This window comes from Carassius carassius, chromosome 9 (genome assembly GCF_963082965.1).
Source record: "Carassius carassius chromosome 9, fCarCar2.1, whole genome shotgun sequence".
NCBI classification, from domain to species: Eukaryota; Metazoa; Chordata; class Actinopteri; order Cypriniformes; family Cyprinidae; genus Carassius; species Carassius carassius.
The window spans coordinates 16248122-16269949 of NC_081763.1; the positions used below are offsets into that span (position 1 = coordinate 16248122).

The following is a 21828-nucleotide window of genomic DNA, read 5'->3' on the forward strand; positions in this document are numbered from 1 at the left end:
TAATATTCAGGTACCCTGTAAATTCATTCCTCCATCATGCAAAATTACACACTATAGATATTTCAAATTCAGCCATTTCTCTATAGATACTAAAATACTTAGATTTTATCGCCATAAAATGACAAACAGACAATAGCTTCTTTTCTGTATTTTTGGTGTCATACACAATTAGATCACTAATCTTTTCCTGTTACCTTCCAAACGCTAAGGACTTTTTTTTATTTGACATATAAAGGGATAGAAGAAGAAATATTGCGATTAGGAACCCTGTACTGTCTCTGTGGTCTGTGGCTCTGTGCTTTATTCAGTTATGACTTGCGGCTTGTTGGACCTTGCAGTTCACAAACGCACAAAAGTTGCAATGTCATCACGAGAGAATTACTTAAATATGTAATCTGAATTTGAGTAGGATAAATCCTGCAAACTACTTCAGATCTTCAATCTGTCCACCCCAAAAAAAGTCTAGAAATATAGTGGCAAGGCTGAATCTGTGTCGGCTAAATAAAAAGAGACTTCTATCTTTCTTAATAAGTAATAACAGGAAGAGAGCGAATGTAGAGAGAGAGAGACAGTGACCAATTAATTGTGACAGGCTGGTATAAACCCTTGAGTGGGCTTGGACCACTATACGCTCCGTAATCAAGGGCGACCTGGCAGCCAGAACTCTATTTATGCTCAGCCAGGACGTCGTTCAGGATGTTCAGGAGCTGATGGACATGGTACTCCTTGAAGACCAAAGAGGGACGGAAACGGATGGCTTTTTCTCCACAGGAACCCATAAATAGACCTGGTTGGATAGAGAACATAGTATCCCATAAAGCCACTGCATCTTACCTGGTGAGGACCAAGTCTAAAGTTAACGTATTGGCCTTAAGTGTGATGGCTAAAGTAGCTTACCCTTGTTCCTGGCCTTAAGCATGATACGGTCGCGTGTGGCATCATTGCAGGTGTCTATGGCACAGAATGTGCCCTGGCCACGGGCTCTGCTCAGGATATGAGGGTACTGGGTCTACGTGAGAGGAAGAAGCGAGACGAATGTCATCACGAATGTACAGCTCACAGTTTGAAAGGTATCATCAATCCACAACCACAGCCTCAAAACATAAACTCATTACGCTGACAATATCGATTACAGGCTCAGGTTCTCCCTCTGGCAGCAGACATTATGAGGTTGGCCCTCGGATGAACAATGAACGTCCATATAATAGAAGCATTAATGGTTTGAAAGCATCTTGCGCTGAGCTGTGGCACCTGTGGGGAACCAGTCACGTGAGATGGCTGTACCTGCAGTGCGTAAAGGCCTTGTAGAAGAGCCTTCCCTGAGCGCATCACCTCCTCCAGAAGGTTCTCTCTTCGGATCACATTAAGCACCTCTGATAAGAACAGATTCTTTGAGGGGTCTCCCATCCACGTGTTGAAGATTCTGTAGGGCTGTGGTACATACGGCCATGTCAGTTCAAATGATTAGTGCACTTGTGTGACTAAAGTGTTCTCATGCTCCAGTCTTCTTTAAAGATGTCATGCAACCAAAATATGCAGTATACAATATCATTTGTCAATTGTCAGGTCTTCAATTCAGTCAGTTGTTATTCTTGTAATTTAGCCGTTCTAGTCATTTAACTAAACGTAGCCCAAACTATTATTTTGTGTGATGTAGCCTAAGCTATTCATTTTTTGGTTTTGTTTAGAATTTAGATAATGCAGCACCATAGAAGGTTACTGTATAGGAAGAAACATGTTTTCAACAGTAGGGGGCGTCATTGCTCAGTTCCATACAGCTGTGAACCTCATCCAAGGACAGGCAATCATTTAGACAAACAAAGCTTGTGAAACTGCAGAACAATCATCTAGTGCTCAAGCACATTATAATGCTATTCCTCAACGATGACTCATTAAGGAACTGGATAAAGCAGCCAGCTGGGGACAATTACTGGAAATGATTTTGCTTTGCCGTGAGGAAGCATTGACAGATCTTACTTTGTCTGGTTGTATTTCATCCCTGTGGTAGTATCCTCCTGTCTGCAGCTTCTTGCTGAAGGAGACAACATCAGCAGGGTCGTCCAGGCCCCAATGCTCATGGGCCCAGAACTTGCCTGTTGTTCCTCCACCTGTCTGCACCTCATCCACGTGGAAGGCACAGCCATGCTAAAAGAAGCAGACACAGATAAACATCTGTCAGCTCACTCTCTGTCTAAACCCATCCTGTCATCCTGCGTACAACTACATTACAACACCCGCCGGACACGGCCGTTGCACTTTGCAATGCTCCATTTGAAGTGAACACTTCCCGAGCAGGGAGACCGTTGACTCTATCACAAACATTTAATAAGATAATCCTCTTTTCATATTATAACCAGAGTATCTATCTCAAACGATTTCAAAGCACAGATCTGATAAACAAAGACGACCATGGAAGGTAACTAAGCATTACAGAAAACAGCTAGCCTGAAAAGCGCTTCACCTTGCGTGCAATATTTCGCAGTTTGATGAAGAAATCAGGAGAAGCGTGGTTGTCCCCTCCCTCTGCCTGGATGGGCTCGATCACAATGCCAGCCACTGGTTTGTCCTTCTGCCTCCACTTCACGATGAGATCCTCAACCTGACACACATACATTAACATCTTACTTGTATGTAATGAAGTAGGTAACACTTTACAGAAGGTGCACGGAAATGCAGCAATCAGTCTGTGTTTCTTAAATAATGTTGAACTTCTACTAGATACTCGGTGTCAGCCAGGGTTATTTATTATCATTAACTAAAACTATAACTGATCAAATATTTTTGTTAATTGAAATAAATCTGACATAAAAATATTAAATATTAGATTTAATATTTAATTAGTCGCCATTGCAACTAATTAAAATAAGTTGAATGTGAAACTAAAATTACTAAATGGAAATAAAGAATAATAATAAAAGAATTTAAACGAAAATAATAAAAATAAATGAAACCTAAATAGTCCTAATACAAATGACAAAAGCACATAACTAAATTAATATAATTTAAACTACACTTACAATGAGAAAAGTGAATTAATAATTTTTATAAAACTGTAATATTATACAAATAATACAAAAATAACATTGAACATAACTATTAAACCCCAGTAGCTTTATAAACAATCATCAATCAATAGCATTTGTAGCATTATGTTGATTATCACAAAAAAAAGTAATTCCCTTATGCAATATTCTTGATCATAAGCATTCCTACTGACATCACTAAAAATCTGACAAAATATTGCCAAATGATGGTTAATGTGATTGTACTTATAGTAAAAGCTGTTAAAATAATAATTTATACAGTCATTTTATATCTTGTGGTGAGTTTTTTAGCATTTATGGACTGGCACCATTCACTTCCACTGTAAGCGCCTCTCATTTTAGCAGATTTTTGCTTTTAAAGAAAAGGAGATACAACCAAAAATGCTGTTGATTGAGCTTAACCTGCACTGAACCCGGAATACTTCTTTACTTCGTATGTGGAGTAAAGTTGTAAGACATCAAGGAGACATCTCTGACCTCCTCCAGGCAGCGGGCCTCTTCCTGGGCGTTCTCCTTCACAAACTCCTCCAGAGGGTACTGCAGCTTAGGGAAGGGTGCGATGGGCCAGTCGAAGGACGGTATATCCAGCTTGTGAATAGCTTTGGAATGTGTTGTGGCCAGGCAACCTGTAATCCAATAGCACACACATTAGAGGACAGGTGTCCCACTTAAAACAACACAGCCAGGCTTCTTTGTTTTTCAAATGAAGTCATACGATATAAATAGCATTTACAAATATACAAATATAAGGCAAATATAGGCTAGGTCAAATCCCTCAAAATGTCAGAATCGGCTAACAACATACTCTAGGAAAACTGCATCAGACACATCTTTCAATAATATTTTTAAGAAATCAACAGACACTTGCCCATAGTTCTCCCATGGAAAGCTCCCATGAAAGACAAGATGCTCAAATCTGGGCATCCAGGACTCTGAGACAGAGAGATAAAAAAAAAGAGATTAGTCTGTGCAAAAAACTAAATGATGTTTTTGGGAGCTACAGTCTTCTGTATAGTGTTTCTTTCTAACCTGGTTGATCATGCATGTGCCCACTTCCTGCTCAGAGGGGCTGACGTATCCTCTCTCCTTATTCTAGAAGCCAATAAAAACAAGCATTAGATATCAGGTGATTTAAGAGTTATTCATGTGTATAAATTAGGGCTGTCAATCATGATATGCCTAATTAATAGAAATGAATCAGACATAGCAATTTTTGCTTAGTTTTTCATCTTCAGTCAACCTAATATGGAATTCACAATTAGTACAATTGTGTTTGTGTGTGCAATTATATCATGTTCTGACAGCCCTAATATAAAGTAATCTGAAAAAAATCCAATATAAATGTAAGCAATAACACCAATGAAAGAATCAGAATAATTATTATAAAAAAGTAAAAGGTTTTCATATTAAGAAAAAATCATGATGTTTACTATTATTTTTATATTTTATAGTTACTACGGTGTTTTTTTTTTTTCTCCAACATTTTCAGAAAAACTCCACCATGTGTATTATTACTGCCATAAATTACAACCAATATCACACCAACAGTTTATAAAACGAATGTGCTTTGTCAGGGTTTTCATGATACATCAAGTCTGCACTAGAGCAAACGGAGGAAAGTCCACTCACTCTGTACCAGATAAACATGCTCTTGAAAGCATTCTCATTGGAGCAGGATCCACAGGCCATGGTTTGTACTCGGGTCATTCCACTGGGGGCAATCTGGTGTTGAAGAAAGAGACATTCATTTACAGCACTCCACACTACAATAAACAGAAAGTCACTTCCGGCCAATGTGAAAAAGAGTGCACTTCCTTAAGAGAGTCATTATGATATCTCCAAAGGATGCTATCAAGATTAAGAGAATTCCAAATTGAGGTTGCCTCATTATTGGGGCAGATCCAGACAAAATATAGTCCTTAGATTCTACAGCAATAATTCATAGAGACTCAGATAGATGCTTTACTTGAGTTTCTTTCAGTCCATCAACACTCACCGACAGCAGGCTCTCAATCAGTTTGTCTGGAAAGTTCTCAGGTGGCAGAATACCAAGCGCCGGACGGTTGACAAATGCACTCTGTGAAAACAAAGATTCACACAGAAAGGATTTACTGAAGGAAACAGTGACCCTAAGACCTTAACTATTTTGTGAAAATGTTTTAGGTGCACAATGTAAGTACTTCCTTCCTATATTAATGCATTTGAAACAGGAAGTTTAGGTCAAGCATGCATGTTAGATCAGACATTCTTTATAATAGCCAAACGGCTTTAGTAATGTCACAGATATAGGCATGATTGGATACTCACTAGTAGTTTAGAGGTGGTATAAGGGGATGGGACATTCTCATTCTGGAAAGCTTTTAATTGAATAAAAATATGTGTGGCGCAGGATGAGTAATCAATATTTTTGGTCTGTTTTTCATTTGATAAAGACTACTAATATTAAGTGTGTATTCACTACCATTCAAATGTTTGGAGTCAGTACGATTTTGAGATTCGTTTGAAAGAAATTAACACTTTGACTTTAGTAAGGTTGCATTAAATTGATCAAAAGTGACAGCAAACACATTTATAATGTTATAAAACGTCTCTATTTCACATAAATGTTCTTTTGAACTTTCCATTAAAACATTTCTGGGAAAAAAATGCGTTACAAATATATTAAGCTTATTAAACTGCTTTCTACATTGATAATAATAAGAAATGTTTCTTGAGCAGCAAATCAGCATATTAATGATTTCTGAAGGATCATGTGACCCTGACGACGGGAGTAATGATGCTGAAAATTCATGGATAATTAAACACTTTCAAAATATATCAAAATAGAAAACAGATATTTTAAATCGTCATTACATTTCACAGTATTACTGTTTTACAGCAATATTTAGTGCAGTCTTTCAGACCCCAAACTTCAGAACAGTAGTGTATAATAAAGGATGTGGTGAATTTAATTCTCTAAGGGAAAACTGAAGTAAGCCACTGAAATGTAAACATCATATCCTGTGCACTTCGCCTTTAAAAATCCCTCACCATGTCCCACTCATGCTGCTCTGTCTCACAGATCACTGCAAATCTCATTTCCATTCTACAGTCTATAAAGACACACAAACAATGATTTCACAGTCTGATCAGGACTCACCACATTATTTGGATTGGTCATCACTTTAATTAAGGCTGGATGATTGTAACCTAGAAAGGAAGATCAAAAATATTGTCAGTCTGTTCATCACACATATGTGATATCTGCAGAGATTCGACAGTGTAAACACACAAACCAACCAACCAAAACAAACAGCAATTGAACTGACCTTTGCCAAATTGACATTAGTCCGCTGGAGCTGAAGGCAACAAAGCGTATTTGCATGCTAGTGAGTTTAGGTTGATAATTGATGTAGTCGCTCCAAATAAGTAAAGCGCGGTGAGCACGGCTCTGACACTGCTTCTATCATCAAAAGTATCTGGACACTTAATAAAGCCACAATTAAATGTTTATGAATGTCATTGTAATATATAACTAAATATCAAACCAAGTGGAAAATAATGCTAGGGCTTTTCTCAGAACTAGTTGGTGCCAAAGTCATTTTTAGATAGATGTATGAAGTTAATTCCCTTCAAGAAAGTGTCCACATGTCTATATTTTGAGCAGCACATCTACCGTTTTATTTAAAATGAACAAATTTCACTTTGTGATATGATTTACCTATGAAGTGAACCTAAATAATTGTTTGATATTTCATTACATAATGCTATGACAACCCTTTATTTAAAGTCTGGCTTAAGTGTCCAAAACACTTTTTGGGGTCACTGTGCACATGAATCAGTCATCATTAACAGATTAATAATTAACCGTACTGCAATCTAGTTGTTTCTTAGATAAAAGGAGTTAAGGTAGAGTGAGCCTGTTATTACCTGTCCTAATTTTTACTTTGCTGAATGACCTGTTATGCCTGCAGAACAAGACTCGCCCAACAAGTACACACAATTTTTTTTCATTTAGCTGAGATTACACAAAACTTTGCATATCCCAGCTATGGCATGCAGAGAGCTCTTGCACAGACTGAACATACAACAGACAAATTATGGCAAAGGACAGAAAATGAATTATAGATATCTGGCATGACATGCAGGACTGTGTTGTTCCCTTAATAATAATAATAATAAATAATTTACACAAATACTTTTCAGTATCTAATTAATCTCTCAAGAAAAAATGTCTCTCAGAAATAAGGCATGTTTAAAGGCAGAATAATAGAGATGACAAGCTTTTAAAACTGTACGCCTATTGCCTACAGCTCACTATGCAGTGAATCAGAGCAGCAGTTTGAAAGGCAAGTTCAAACTGAGTTCAAAATGTCATGCATTACATTTTCATGTCATCATCATATTTGTTGGCTAAAAATTTCAATAATATTTCTTAAAGATTAACTTATAGTAGTTTCCTTCATTATTATATCACAAATAGAAAACAGTCAATATGAATGAACGTAAGGTATTGTTATTGTGGACATTTTAAAATACTGGGCAATTCTGCTGACCTTAATATCTCAAATGTTTTGATTTGCAAAAAGCACAGCCACTTCTTTTCCATCAACCAGTCAAAGATTACAACACTCTATGCATACTGCATACACAATTTATATTGATCTGAAAGAAAAGAAAAAAAAAAACTTTAGATTTTTGTATTCAGTTTTACTCTTTATTTTTAAGAGTTCTGTTCTTTCGCACTGTAATCTGTTTGAAAGATTTATTTATATTGTACATACTGTATTTTTCGGACTATAAGTCGCACCTGATTATAAGTCGCAGGACCAGCCAAACTATGAAAAAAAGTGCAACTTATAGTCCGGAAAATACGGTATATATTTTTTGGTGATTTGTGTAACTGTATCTACTTTGTAATTTAATACTGTTATGAATACTGTGTTTTGGCAATTATCATGATGGGAAATTTTTATTCTCTTAAATGCCTAATCACAAACAAGTGAAGGTACGGGAGAATTTTAAATAATAAAACCTCAGTTTGAATCAATATTGCCATTTCTGGCTCGGACAATTTTTCACAGTTTCTTCATTTTTTCCTTTACCATAATCAACATATTTCAATCAATACATATTTTCTTTAGGAACAATGTTTCATTCAAAAACAAAACATGCATTTAATTAATATTTTTATCTGTAAATGTACTACATAACTAATACCATAATTATGTTTTGTGGTATTAGTCTGCTCCATTTTAATTGAGCAAGTTATATACATTTAAAGGAATCAGAATTATATGATCAAAACTTCATATATAAAAAATATAAAAATGAGCTTGCAGTGGTGAACTTGATCTCTTTTTTTTTCTATTTCCATAATGTTGATATTCATCTTTATGATTTTCTTGTCATAGCAAATGCTGCATATCGTTTCATAGAAATATGTCCTTTAATTACACTACAATCATATTAACGCCCTAACCCTACACAGAGTACAAAATGTACTGCAGAAAAGGAATAACCCTCACATGAACTCTTAACAAGCAAGTACAGACTAGCATAACTCTCCACCCACTGTTTCACTTATCTGAAATTCAGTTTTTTTGTTAAATGTCAAAAGTGGCAGAGTTATCTGTTTTGCAAGCTTTTTTATGCATGTGCTTGTCATTGTGAATCTTGTGGGTGAGTGGGGGTTGTGCACTAATGTAACTAAAATGTCCCATAATGCACTTCTGTTGAAATGATACAGAAGCAGCAAGTGCGAGTGAAATCAAAGCTCATTAAATCTGAGTGAGCACCTGAAGGCATCTCTGAGAGCGCGAGACAGTGGCTTCACTCAATTTGTTGAGGCTGATTAAATGTAAGTAAGCTAACGGTCCAAACCAATGACATGCAGACAGAGGAAAGGTGCTCTTTTGGCCTCTGTTTGTTGTATCCGTACAGGCAATCCTCACAGGAAGTCCTCAGTTCCCATCACTCACATTTAATCATCCACAACAAATGTGCCTTCATGCAAAGCCACAAGACACAGCTCACATTTACTGAACAACACAGCAACAACAATACATGATGAATTTTAAGATCCTTTTTAAACACTAGTGCAGTGTAGTTATTAACTAAACAATAACAACATTTCCAATTTTCATTTAAGTTGAAGCACTTACTAAAACTAAAACTGAAAAAAAAAAAAAAAGCTTTACAGAAAAAAAAAAGAAAGAAAAAAGCACATTAAATCTAAAGTCATACAGGTTTGGAATGATGTGAGGGTGACTGAATGGGTTTATTTGGCTAAACTATCCCTTGAAGTGCTACAAAACACATCTGAGTCTGACACTAAATAAAAGCAAGTGCTATATCCAGAGAACTACATCAATTTAAAGATGTTTGATTTCCCGTTTGAGATGTGTCAGTTGTCTGTAGAGGGATGCATGTGCTGTTAAAGAGATCTGCTTATTGATGAGCTCACCGATGGGGATGGAGGAAATTTGTGTGTACACATCCAGCATTCGGTTGCCGTCCACGTCCACCAGGTAGTTCCCCCTGCTCTCCTCATAGTTGCAGAAGAAATGAATCGCTCCAACATTCTGCAGACCAAGAGACAAGTGAAAAAGTGTATAAGTCACATGTTTTCCTTTCACATCAAAATCCATTGCCATATTTGTTTAGAACTGTATTGGACTGTTATCACTTATAAACAGTGCTTAATTTAATCTGTGCATATTTCTCTGCTTATTTAGATTATATATATATATATATATATATATATATATATATATTGCTTTACTGGACAATTTTATGAATAGAATACTTCATTAGCAACTATTTAAAGTAAAAAATGTCTTAAAGATGGATTTGTTTCTTACAAAAATGCAGCTTTTCACTTCACATGATGTTAATTGATGGACTGGAGTGGTGTGGATTACTTGTAGTATATTGTGATGTATTTATCAGCTGTTTGGACTCTCAATCTTCACAACAAAGGATCCACTGGTAAGCAAGTGACGTAATACTAAATTGCTCCAAATCTTATATAATAAATAATCTCATCGGAGCCTGTCCTCCAACAAAAAACGACCATATAGGTCATTTGTGCAAGCATTTATTACGACCTATATTTACGTTTTAAAGTTAAGCGCCCTCTAGCGGGCGTAAAAATAATGACAGTATCGCGTTGCATCTGTCGTCATGAAATGACGTATTACGTCATTACCAATCAAAACGCACGTTTATTTAAATGCAATGTGTGGGCGTTTTACACCGATCTCACAGTATTTCCTACATATTTTACTAGGTGGCTTATTCGTTCGAATGACCACACCTAACCCCACCCCTAAACCTAACCCTCACAGAAATCATGCTAAATTATTATTTATTGAGCATATACATTTTCGTGCACAACCGTTTCCTGGGATCGAACCCATGATAGCATGATTACATATCAAGGTATAACGTAATAATCTACTAACTGAGCTACATGAAACTCAATCCAGAGGGCAAATAAAAGAGTACAAAACATTAATATGAAAACGACCTTTTGCCGATAGGGGTGCAATTGTAGTATACGCTCCGATGGGTCGTATTTCAGCGATTTGGACAAACGACCTATACGAGCGTATTGGTTGGAGGACAGGTTGTCTCATCGTCATCTTGGATGGGTGAACTATTCCTTTAATGGATTCACATGTACAGTAAAACTGAAAAGCAGGAGATATCATCATTCGCACTGTGACTCATTACTGCAAAATTATGAGCAGCGGTGCTTTATTTAATGAAAGTGGTTTTTGCCCGTGTGGCTTCTATTTTTAGCCCATCTGATGAATAGATTATGACTCTTCTCATGTCTGCTCCCGAGTGAGGGAGACAGACAGCGGCCAGCAGACAGAGGCGTAACGAATCTGTGATATTAGCTTCATCGAGGCCTGTCAGCTCACATCTGTGTGCTCATCCACAGCAAAGCGGTCAGAAGACGACTGTGACTGTCCTCAAGAAGCAAGTCCAGACAGCAGATAAATTACTGCCCGAAATGCATTCATCATCCAATCAGCTGAAGACATCCAGGCAGGCTGAAATAAGGCGGATGTCACACCAGAAGTAACACTGTTGATCTAGGGCATGCTTTACTGCTGTAAATGATTCTCATGTTGTTGTTTGTTTTGTATGGTACTGTCTGAAAAAGTGACTCATATTTAAATCGTTATGGAACTACAAACTAAGATCGGCACTGGCAATGTAACAAACTCAATCTCATTGCATAACACAAGTTTGTTAAGGCAAATTTGTGTGTGTGTATAGATTGGGCAAGTGCCAAGGTTCATTTCCATGTCTATCTCACCTGAATCTCGTCGAGTTGTCTAAGCAGCTCCTGTTGAATGAGAGAAATGATACATGAGTACTCCCTCAGTACTGTTTGGGAAGCTTATCAGGATGCCCTTCATCAAGTTGGTTGTGAAAATAATGTGTGTAAAGAGGTGTTATCAAAGCAAAGTGCAATTACTTTGAAGTAATCACACTTATTTTTGGTCACAACATATTATTTTTTTTCCATTTGTATTCATTCATATTTATTTAGTATGTATGTAGTAGTATGTTTGGGAAAAAAGTAATAAGAAGCATGAGTGTCCAAATTTGAGATTTTTTTTGTAGTGAGCCTACAGTAAAATACCAATCAAAACTTAATAAAAAAAAAGAAAAAAAGTTAATTCCTACGGATACATATTACAAAGGCAGCTAGTGATATATTTCATAATAAAAGTGTAAATATGCTGAGACTGTACCTGAGACTTTGGTCCTGGTACAGCCGTTTTCATGGATGGGGCATCATATTCAAACTCTGAAACCGTCTTTGTGGCAGTTTTGCTGACATATCTGGAACCTAATGCAAAATTAATAGACAAATGCATAAAAGACTACATATTTTAATCATTTTTATCACTCATATTATGCAGTACATTTTCCCTATAATGACTTAACATGCTGGATAAAATATTGTTTCATCCAATAATAAGCTCTCATTACATTATGAGAAATTTTTTTTTATATCACATTTAACTGAAATCATATATCGTTTTACTACTCTGATTTGAGCAGATGTTACCATTTAGTCCATGTCGCCGACTTAATTCAAACAAACATGATAACTTCTTACTGGTATGCCCTTTTATTAATTTGTCTTTAAGTTACAACACAAGAAGCATATTCACATTCAATAAATTTATTTATAATTTATTAAATTTCTCCATAAAACCAGGCAATTCTACATAAAAAGTCAGAATTTTTTGATAATAATAAGTCGCACTTTTTTTCATAGTTTGGCTGGTCCTGCGACTTATAGTCAGCTGCGACTTATTTATCAAAATTAATTTGACATGAACCGAGAGAAGTGAACCAAGAGAAAACATTACCGTCTCCAGCCGCGAGAGGGCGCTCTATACTGCTCAGTGCTCCTGTAGTCTACACTGAAGACAGAGCGCCCTCTCGCGGCTGTAGATGGTAATGTTTTCTCTTGTTTCTTGGTTCTAAATAAATGCGACTTGTAGTCCAGTGCAACTTTGTATGTGTTTTTTTCCTCGTCATGACGTATTTTTGGACTGATGCGACTTATACTCAGGTGCGACTTATAGTCCGAAAAATAAAGTACCTGGTTTTTTTTATTCAGTGGTGGAAACGGGCTTTTATAATAATTACTTGTTTACAAAGTAAAAACCTTAAAACTCTTTTGCTTCATATTACTGTTGATTTAAATCTTTAAGAACTTTTAAACATCTTGTATAATTGTGTAATGTCAACAAAGCACTAGAAAATATAATGGTATTAAAAATGTACATAGCTAAGTAGGTATTTATTCAGTTCTTCTTGAATCACGAAAGGTTGAGTTAGTTTCAGTAAAGATAACTTCCAACAAAAAGGCTAAGCAAAAGGCTAAGATGCTACTTTGACATCTCAAAGTAATTAACCAACTGAGCTCTAAGACCTTACGTACTTTCACAGTTTTTTTGAACAGTGGCCAACGAATACATCTAGACACACAATGCCTTTTACAGCCACATTAGAAGAGTAGTAAGCTCTTGAGGAGCTCCTTAAGTTTACAGCGGTTAATGGGAGCTACATATTAATGAAGGAGGCTGTCAGGATTGAATCAGTGATTGATCACTGTGACCAGCCACTGAAGGACACGACACACACACTTCTCTACAAAATCAGAATTCACTATCCAAAGCTGGACAGAACCAGATCCCAGTAACTCATTTACATGGTTAAGAAACTTTGAACTCTGTCCCTCCTGACATTTGGCTCCATAACCAGGACTCAATATTAACTCTTTTACTTGGTATCACTGGTAAGGGTTATGTAACACTGGATATAAATGGCGGACCGGTCACTGAATCAACTCACAGCAGGCACATACTGTGCAGTAATTAGTGAAGGTTTCGTAGAGAAATGAAAATAGGCTGCACCACAACAATTGTTTTCACCATTGTCGCACAAATGCTCCCAAATATATTTTGAGGTCGCACAGTTTACATTTTGGGAGCATATTTCGAGCCCTGATCACCACACATTATCACTTTAAAGGAAGCGTCTCACTTCACAAGCTGAGCATGCAGTTGCATCACTTCGATAAAATCTTGGTGACAACTACAGCTCTTTATGAGGGTCACTGGCAGGTTGAGAACCTCACAGTAACTGACTGTTTTCTATCTGACCGGGAAGTTAAACAAACTTTTAAGACTGGAGGGTGTCTTAGTCTTCCATCTCTGAGTGGTATTTGTACCTGGAGCGGCGAGACGCAGGTTTTTCTGAAGGGAGAAGGCCAGCTGGCGGGTCAGGAGTGAGGAAGCCATATGTAGCACTCACTGAGACAGAGATGAAGAGTGAGACAGAGAGAGACAGCACACTGCACCTGCCTTACACTTCACCTGAGGAAAGACATGGAAAGAGATAGGTTACAAGGAAGCTGGGAGCCGATGTGGGTTATGAAAATTTCACAGTCAAAGACATTCTAGTTTAATTTACAAAATATAAAATTGTTAAATTTATAATTTAAAATTAAAACTGATTAAACAAATGAAATACTATACAATACCAATAATATTTTAGATAAATAATAGCCTACAATATATAAAGTAAATAACAATATAAAAATATCATGCTTTATATAAAAGAAAAATATGCACACACACACACAAACTTTTTATTGTTTTTATATTTTATATTACAACATAATAGAAAATACTTACTTATTTTTTATAAAATACTACAAAAATAAACAATAAATTAATAAAATAAATATTGAATTAAATATTTAAAAAAAAAAAAAAAAAATATATATATATATATATATATATATATATATATATATATATATATATATATATATATATATATATATAAATGACAATTTATCATCTATATAAGGGATCCTCAAATCTGGACCTCGAGATCCACTTTACTGCAGAGTTTAGTTCTAACCCTAATCAAACACACCTGAGCATGCTAATCAATGCCAGTCGGTGTCTTCAGGATCATTAGAAAATCACAGGCAGGTGACTTTGATCAGGGTTGGAGCTAAACTCTGCAGTGCATTGGACCTCCAGGGCAAGATTTGAGGAACCCTGTTCTATACAATTAAATCATCTAGAAATGTGCCATTGGTAGGAAAAACAAACAGTTCTGTCCCAAACTGGATCAAATATTGTACACTGGCCTGGTCGGGATGCTCAAACAATCTGAGCAATGTTCAGATTATATAGCAACACACACACTGTGTTCACAATATTCAGTGAAATCAACCTACAAACAGCTGGTCTCGACAAATAGATGTCTCTGCATTTTCATTTGGGACAGAAGGAAGTATTTTAACATGGCCATTTTTACCCTTGTGCTCTAAAAAAAATACCAGATGGGTGTCTGTAAAGTGACAGTCCTGGAATCAGGCTTCAGTACCACAGACAGTTCCTCTTTCCCTGAGCAGCAGGTTCAGCCATGCCCATCAATCCTGTCCTACTCCAGTGGCCCTGACAGTTGGCCCTCACGCCACTTAATTAAAGCACGGTTGATTGGTGTTAATTACAACATGTGCTTACTCGCCCTCAGATCATCTTTTTGCACTGTGGAACCATCGCAGTCTTTTCTTGGGATGGAGAGTCTTGTGAGGACAAGGCTGGGGGCAGCAGACAAGTGACTAACGCTGTGACTTTCAAGTACCATTAAACCTTCCCAACAGGCACTGTGTTCAGGGAACCCGAGCTCACTCGGTCACACTTTAGTGCTAAGATTAATTGAGACGAATAGTCCTGCCTAAGGGAAAAGACAGTGCCTGAGGGAATCCCAGCATATTTTCAGCCCTTATAATGAGTGAGCATATGCTTAAGAAAGGAGCAGCTTGGTGACGGTATGCAATTATTATGCACTTTGACTAAAATAAACACCTTTTTTATCAGTGTTGTTCCTCCTTAGTTTAAAGGTCATGGCATACGTTTCCATTACAGTCTGAACATCCGAAAGCTGAGAATCTTATGTCTTATGTGTTAGCTTGTCCAAAGGAATCAATTCAGAGGGAAGAACTGGCCGCCCCCTGGACATCGGAGCAGACCCATGGCATCTTTATTCATGTGAAGGAGAGGAGAAGCAGAAAGTGCATCTCTCATGTGCTCCAGATCTGAGCAACATTACGCAATCAAAGCAGCATAAACAAGAAAAATCCAGATGCTCCATCTCTCAGAAGCACTCCAAACAGACGGCTCATCAACCGGTTAGAACTGGTTCTGAAAATATGTGTTACACAAGCCTGTTGTCATGTGCCTCTGAGGATGCAGCGAGCAAAATGGGTTAAACTAATTTAATGGCCGGAGGGGGCTGAAAACTTGACTGATGGAGCTGATTTTCCTTTCTCAAGTGAAAGGGAAAAATAAAATGATCTATTGATTGTCATTGATTGAGCATTGATTGACCAACTTAAGAGTGTTTATTAATTTGTATTAATCTGTCATTGGAACATCATATACATTACAGCTGTATCTCTAGTAATGTCTAGAAATCACTGCAGATTAAAAGCCTAATTTGCGAACTAGCTAGCTTATTTTCAGCATACAAATCAAACAAACACTCTTTACTCACATCACATTTTATTCAAACGCAGCTAATCAATATTCATCAGGGGTCTCCGCGTGGTCACTGTGCTGCAGGACCATTTCAAAGCCAACAATAGCCGCCTGTGCTGGATTACACAACACTGAGCCGCCACCAATCCCCCTGCTCCTCTTCCTCTCAGCTCAGAGTGTGAACTAAAGCCAGCAGTGAGCAACAGCAACAACCACAAAGCCATTTTTTAAATGCAAATTTTCAGGTGTTACATAACACAGCCCTGCGAGCGACTCCTCTCGATAAAGCAGCCAGATACCATCAGTAGAAGTAAGCAGCAAGACATGAATACATCCTCAATACAAACATATGAAGCTCATTTTCAAACTTCAGAGATGTGATTAACTAATCTTTCACTGATCGTAATTAAAAAACAATGAAACAGTAGAACCAATTTTGGTTTGTGCTTGTGAAACCATCACCATAATCCCGATCAGATATTTAGCACCAAATGAACTTTGATCATTGGATATTGTGATAACATTGAGCTCACTAAAGACACTGAGCTGTCAGTGGAGGATATGAGCACGGTTCATTGCGCATAATGCTCATCTCTAACCCTGGTAAAGCCTATTGGTAAACCTCAATACACCAATTCCCCTCTGCATGATTTAAACAGCCTATAAGGACATGCAGAAGTCATTCTTTGCTACATTTTCTCATATGAATAAGAGTGGATTCAAACCACATGTGCTTTTCCCTATTTGTTGCATTAAAAACATTTAGAATCTAGATGAATCAGGAACGCTACACTGAAAATTAAAGTGCAATAAAAAGATGACTAATATAAGGAGTCAGTCAAAGACTGAGAGGTTATGTAGTTGAAATAGGCATTAAGGGTCTCCGAAGCAATGGTACAAGAATAAAAGGGACATTCAGAGGGATTGAAGAGCCTCTCCAACCTCTCCAAACTGATAAATACTGCAAGACAGTTGCCAAGGGAACCAGTTGAAGAAAACAATTGTACTACTGGCTGCCTTGTCTGGATGACAGATCAACTTCTGTAGGGAAAACTGTGGTGCTATTAAAACAATAAATCCTAGTTAAAAAGCAAAAGGCCATGATTTATGCATGCCTATACCTCAGTAATAAGAAATCCACTGAGGATTTATTAAACATGACATAGACAGTATTGCAATCACAAATGCATCTTGAAAATTGGAGAGAAATATGTGATTCTCACCATCAGATGGGTAGATGCTATGAATAACAGCCAAACTAGTGTGTCAGAAGTAAACATCATTCACCATCTTTGTCTGTACATGTACACTGTGCCTTATAAAAACATTAAGTATTCCTGCAAATCTGCTCCACAATTCAGTGACTAAGCAGGTGTTTTGTCTGTCAAACACTGAGCAGTAAACCTACTGTATACTGTTAAACTGTGTTATTTTTAAAGAAAAAGTCTGTAAAAATGCTACACTTGTGTACTGCTAACTTCTTAATTGATATGGTGAAAACTGTGAATGGTAAACAATGCATTATTATATATGATTATATTTTACTGTAAATGTATGTTTTTGGGGAGTAAAATCTATCATTTATGGTAAAGAGAGTAAATAGAAGTCCCTTCATGACACAACACAGATTTTATAAATTGTTTTATTCTTATTTTTGTTATCAGATTTTTTTTTATACCATTTTAAAGGTAAAACACAGAATTCTGGCAACCACAGCTATCCTTTTTTTGTAAAATAAATATTTTTTTTTTTTCACAAGATAAATCACCCTTTAGCAGTATCCAATGTGCAATTCAAGGACATTATTGTAGGAGAGAGAGCAAACAAGTCTGAAATTATGTTTAACATGATGAGAGAGCATAAATCAAGCACAGTTGAACATGTAAACATCATTTCACATGAAACACAACTAAAGAGGAGAAATTCAACAGTAATGTAGAACCTAGTGTATCAACTGTAAACATATTTAATGAAGAAAAATGGGGTTTATTGTCAAACAATACTTAAGCTTTAAATAATCTTACTGAATCAAGTAAAGTCATAAAGAGTTCAGTAGTGTATAGATGATGTACAAATAATCATCACTAGTGTCAGAAACTGATACCCGTAACAAAATTTACGAATATCCATGCTGCTCTATATCTTTAAGTTTTAAAGTGTGTGTACAAAATTGACTTTGGTAACCATGGTGCCTGCCAAAAACAGTATTTGTGTATATCTCTGTGTTCTGATCACTGATCTATAGATCAGTGGTTCTGATATACAGTATATGGTTTATGAGGACACAAATGTGTATAATGACATGGGTACTACAATGTAAACATGGTTTATGAGGACACTCATAAAAACATACTAAATGGTGTTTTATGAAATTAAAAAAAATTGGTAGGTTTAGGTGTGGGTTTGTTGTAGGGTGACAGAAAATACTGTTTGTAAAGTGCAAATAGTGTGTAGTTTAGTAAAGTAGTGTAATAACAGCATTTTATGAGGTTTATGCCTAAAACAAGAACACTAGAATAATAACTGAAAACAAGGCTTATAAGAATTTTGTTTCTAGAAAAGATCTTAAAAAAAAAAAAAAAAAAAAATATATATATATATATATATATATATATATATATATATATATATATATATAATATATATATATATATATATATATATATATATATATATATATTATTTTTTTTATATATATAATTTTTGCCTGTATTTACCCGCTTGCTAATGCCTAAGAAAGGAATAAACAGAACAAGATAAAACAAAACAAAGCTTTAATACATTATGAGAAGCAATAACTTAATGCATTTAAATAACAGGTGGCCAATGTTGCTTTTCCTAAGTATCAGTCTCATGAGCAAAGGACAACACACGGAAAACTTGCAGCAGACAAAGCAGCTGCTGCAACTGAGACGCAACAGTATCCGGTTCCGACTGGATCTGACCTGTCAAACGGATCCGAGAGAGCGAGACGTACGGAGGGGATCGAATCGATGCAGCAGACCACCTTTACTGTCTCCCAATACTGCACTGTTTCGTAAGAAACGCGTCTATAACGAAAGACGCTATCCACTGTATTAATGCGCACCGACGCGTTCGTGCATCGATGCCTCTATATGTCTAAAGCACAATAAACTTGTGATTATGAATGGCTTCTGCTCTGTGCTCTGCGGTGAGAGCGCTGCTGCATCTCTTTCGCTACACTGTTCGCTGCTGCTATTGATACTTGGAGACATTTTAAGACTCACCTTTGTGCCTTTTTGCTGTACAGGAGGTGAAATCTAGCAGGTTCTTGGCGGAAGGACGAAAAAGAAATAGAAGAGCGCAGGAGTGAGGAACACAGCCGGTCTTTAAAACATCATTTGAAGTCTGGCCTTTTTCGCAAGAGGCGGGATATTCTGGGGGATCCGCCGACTCCAGCCAATAGAGAGAGACCTGCAGCTCCCGGAAATGTCAGATGGCTTGCACTGAGCACAGCTGTGTGCTGGGAGCACTGCATATTTCCCAGAATGTAATCGCAGCTCCAGACTAGCAGACGGGGTTTTGATTCATCTCTGTGACTCGAATCTTTTGAATCAGTGTTCGCCAGAAAGATTTCTTCACTGTTTCCTTCTACACATTTATGCCTGTAGGCAGGGCCGGCCCCAGGCATAAGGCGCAAAATGATTGGGGTGCGCCGCAGGAAAGGTTTTTTCTTTCTTTTTTTTTTTTGGCCAGAAGAGCGCCCACTTGTGAACATCGTACGCTCCTACACATATATTAAGCTGACAGTTAACATATTTTTAGTATTGATAGATCATCGAACTAATTAAAATAATCTTAGAATTAAAATAAATGGACATGGCCACATGACAAGCCCAAATGGAAGAGACATAAACTGTAATGAGACTTTAGTCTTTAGTCTTTTCAACTTTACAGATCTTCTTTATGCACCAAGAGCTTGTAGTCTAGGCAGAATTTCTGAAAATGTGCTTATTAAAAGTGCTGGAGGCATTCTGTGATTATTTATATTATACAACATTTCTAGGGGTATTAAGGGGTGCTGAATCCAAATCTGCTGTACATGAAGCTCAAAAGTGTCCCAAAATTCAAGAAATTTCAATTCAATTCTTATGGCATAAGGACTGCCGAGCAAAATACATGAATAAACGTGAAATAGAAAGGAAATTGAAGGCAGAATTGAAAAACGATACCAAACTAAGTTCATCTGCATCCACCCCAACTCTGCAAAATGTTACTCTACGGAGCAAAATACCTCTAATAGATTGGAAGCAGTGTATCTTTTGCCAACAAGATCAGAAAGAAAAACTACTGTACATCTCATACAAGAAATGAAATTCAGCAGCAGAATCCTACAAGCAGCAAAGTGTGATTCATTCTTAAGAGTGCGGCTAGCTTGTGTAAATGATCTTATAGCTGCAGAAGGAAGTTATCACATGACTTGCAAGACCAGGTTTGAACGTAGGACCAAACGCATGGAGTCACTTCCGAGCACAGACATGCCATTAGAGTGGATCTGCCAAGAACTTGAACAATCAGCAAATCAAGCGGATATTCTGGATCTTGTACATGTGTGGGACCGGTACTCTACACTAGCTAATGAGGATCAATTAGATATACCATCTAGATTTCTAAGCCGAAGGAACTCCTTCAAGGAACAAATAGCTGATCGTCTTGAGGGCATATACGACTTTGTTGTACTGCATGATCAGCCTCGAAATGAACCTCGTACTGTCTTGGTTCCATCCAAATACCGGCATATTCCAGTAACACTCCAAAGAGAAAGGAAAAATTAAAATCGCATCATATGACACCTTTAAGATTTGACAACACTTTTTGCATCATGCCCAGAGTTGTAAAATACTAGAGTAATTTTCAATTCAAAATTTTACTGATTAACGTTACTTGTACTTTTACTTGTTTACATTTGTGAGGGAAAATCTGTATTTTTTAGTCCTTACAATTTTATTTAATCTTAAAAAGTACATTACATTTTTATTTTTTATTACATTTTTAGATTGAGTGCAAATAAATCAGTGATGAGAATTTAAATACAATTTATATTTTTGTGGGAATGATTTTTAATTAAATGATACAAATCTCAAAAAATGTTTAAATAGTAAATTTATGATGGGGAATGTTTGATCTTGGAGGTCCACTGTCCTGCAGAGTTTTGCTCCAACTCTTAAAAAAAAAAAAAAAAAATACCTACCTGTATCCTGAAGATGTGTTTGATTAAGGTTGGAGCTAAACTCTGCAGGGAAACCGACCCTCCAGGATCAAAGTTCCCCATCCCTGTTTTAGATAGTGATGTTGAACAGACAACATTAAAAAGTGGCCTTTTAAAATGTTAATGTTGTATATTTTAATTCTATGACTCTCCTCATTAATGCAACACATTCTTGTATTCTGTCTGTAATAGGTTTCCAGCCTCTGCATCACATCTTGCTATTCAAAGGAATAGTTCACCCAGATATTAAAATGTTCTCCCTCATGTCGTCCCAGATGTTTATGATTTTCTGTCTTCAGATGAACACAAGAAAAGATTTTTAGTCTTTATAATGCAAGGGGACAGGATAGTCAAGTTTAAAATATTGGTATTTGTATTTTTTGTATTTATCGTTTCACTTAAGAAGACACTGATTCATTAACAGGGGTTCTACGAGTTACTGTCATATTCATTTTTTGACGTCCCATATACTTGC

At 36.6% G+C, this 21828-nt stretch overlaps 1 protein-coding gene and 1 pseudogene across 1 annotated transcript; both read right to left on the minus strand.

Moving 5' to 3' along the window:
• Nucleotides 1-270: 270 nt before the first annotated feature.
• Nucleotides 271-19678, minus strand: abat (4-aminobutyrate aminotransferase). The gene is made up of 16 exons (XM_059558012.1): nucleotides 19372-19678; nucleotides 13795-13939; nucleotides 11798-11895; nucleotides 11356-11385; nucleotides 9490-9607; nucleotides 6184-6233; nucleotides 5041-5121; nucleotides 4674-4766; nucleotides 4074-4136; nucleotides 3913-3976; nucleotides 3522-3670; nucleotides 2462-2599; nucleotides 1978-2145; nucleotides 1285-1431; nucleotides 898-1009; nucleotides 271-787 (listed from the first exon to the last, which is right to left on the minus strand). The coding sequence occupies exons 2-16, from the start codon at nucleotides 13862-13864 to the stop codon at nucleotides 666-668; spliced, it is 1503 nt and encodes a 500-aa protein (XP_059413995.1). The 5' UTR covers nucleotides 13865-13939; nucleotides 19372-19678; the 3' UTR covers nucleotides 271-665.
• LOC132148742 (methyltransferase-like protein 22) overlaps nucleotides 13874-21828 on the minus strand; it is a 31685-nt pseudogene continuing 23730 nt past the window's right edge.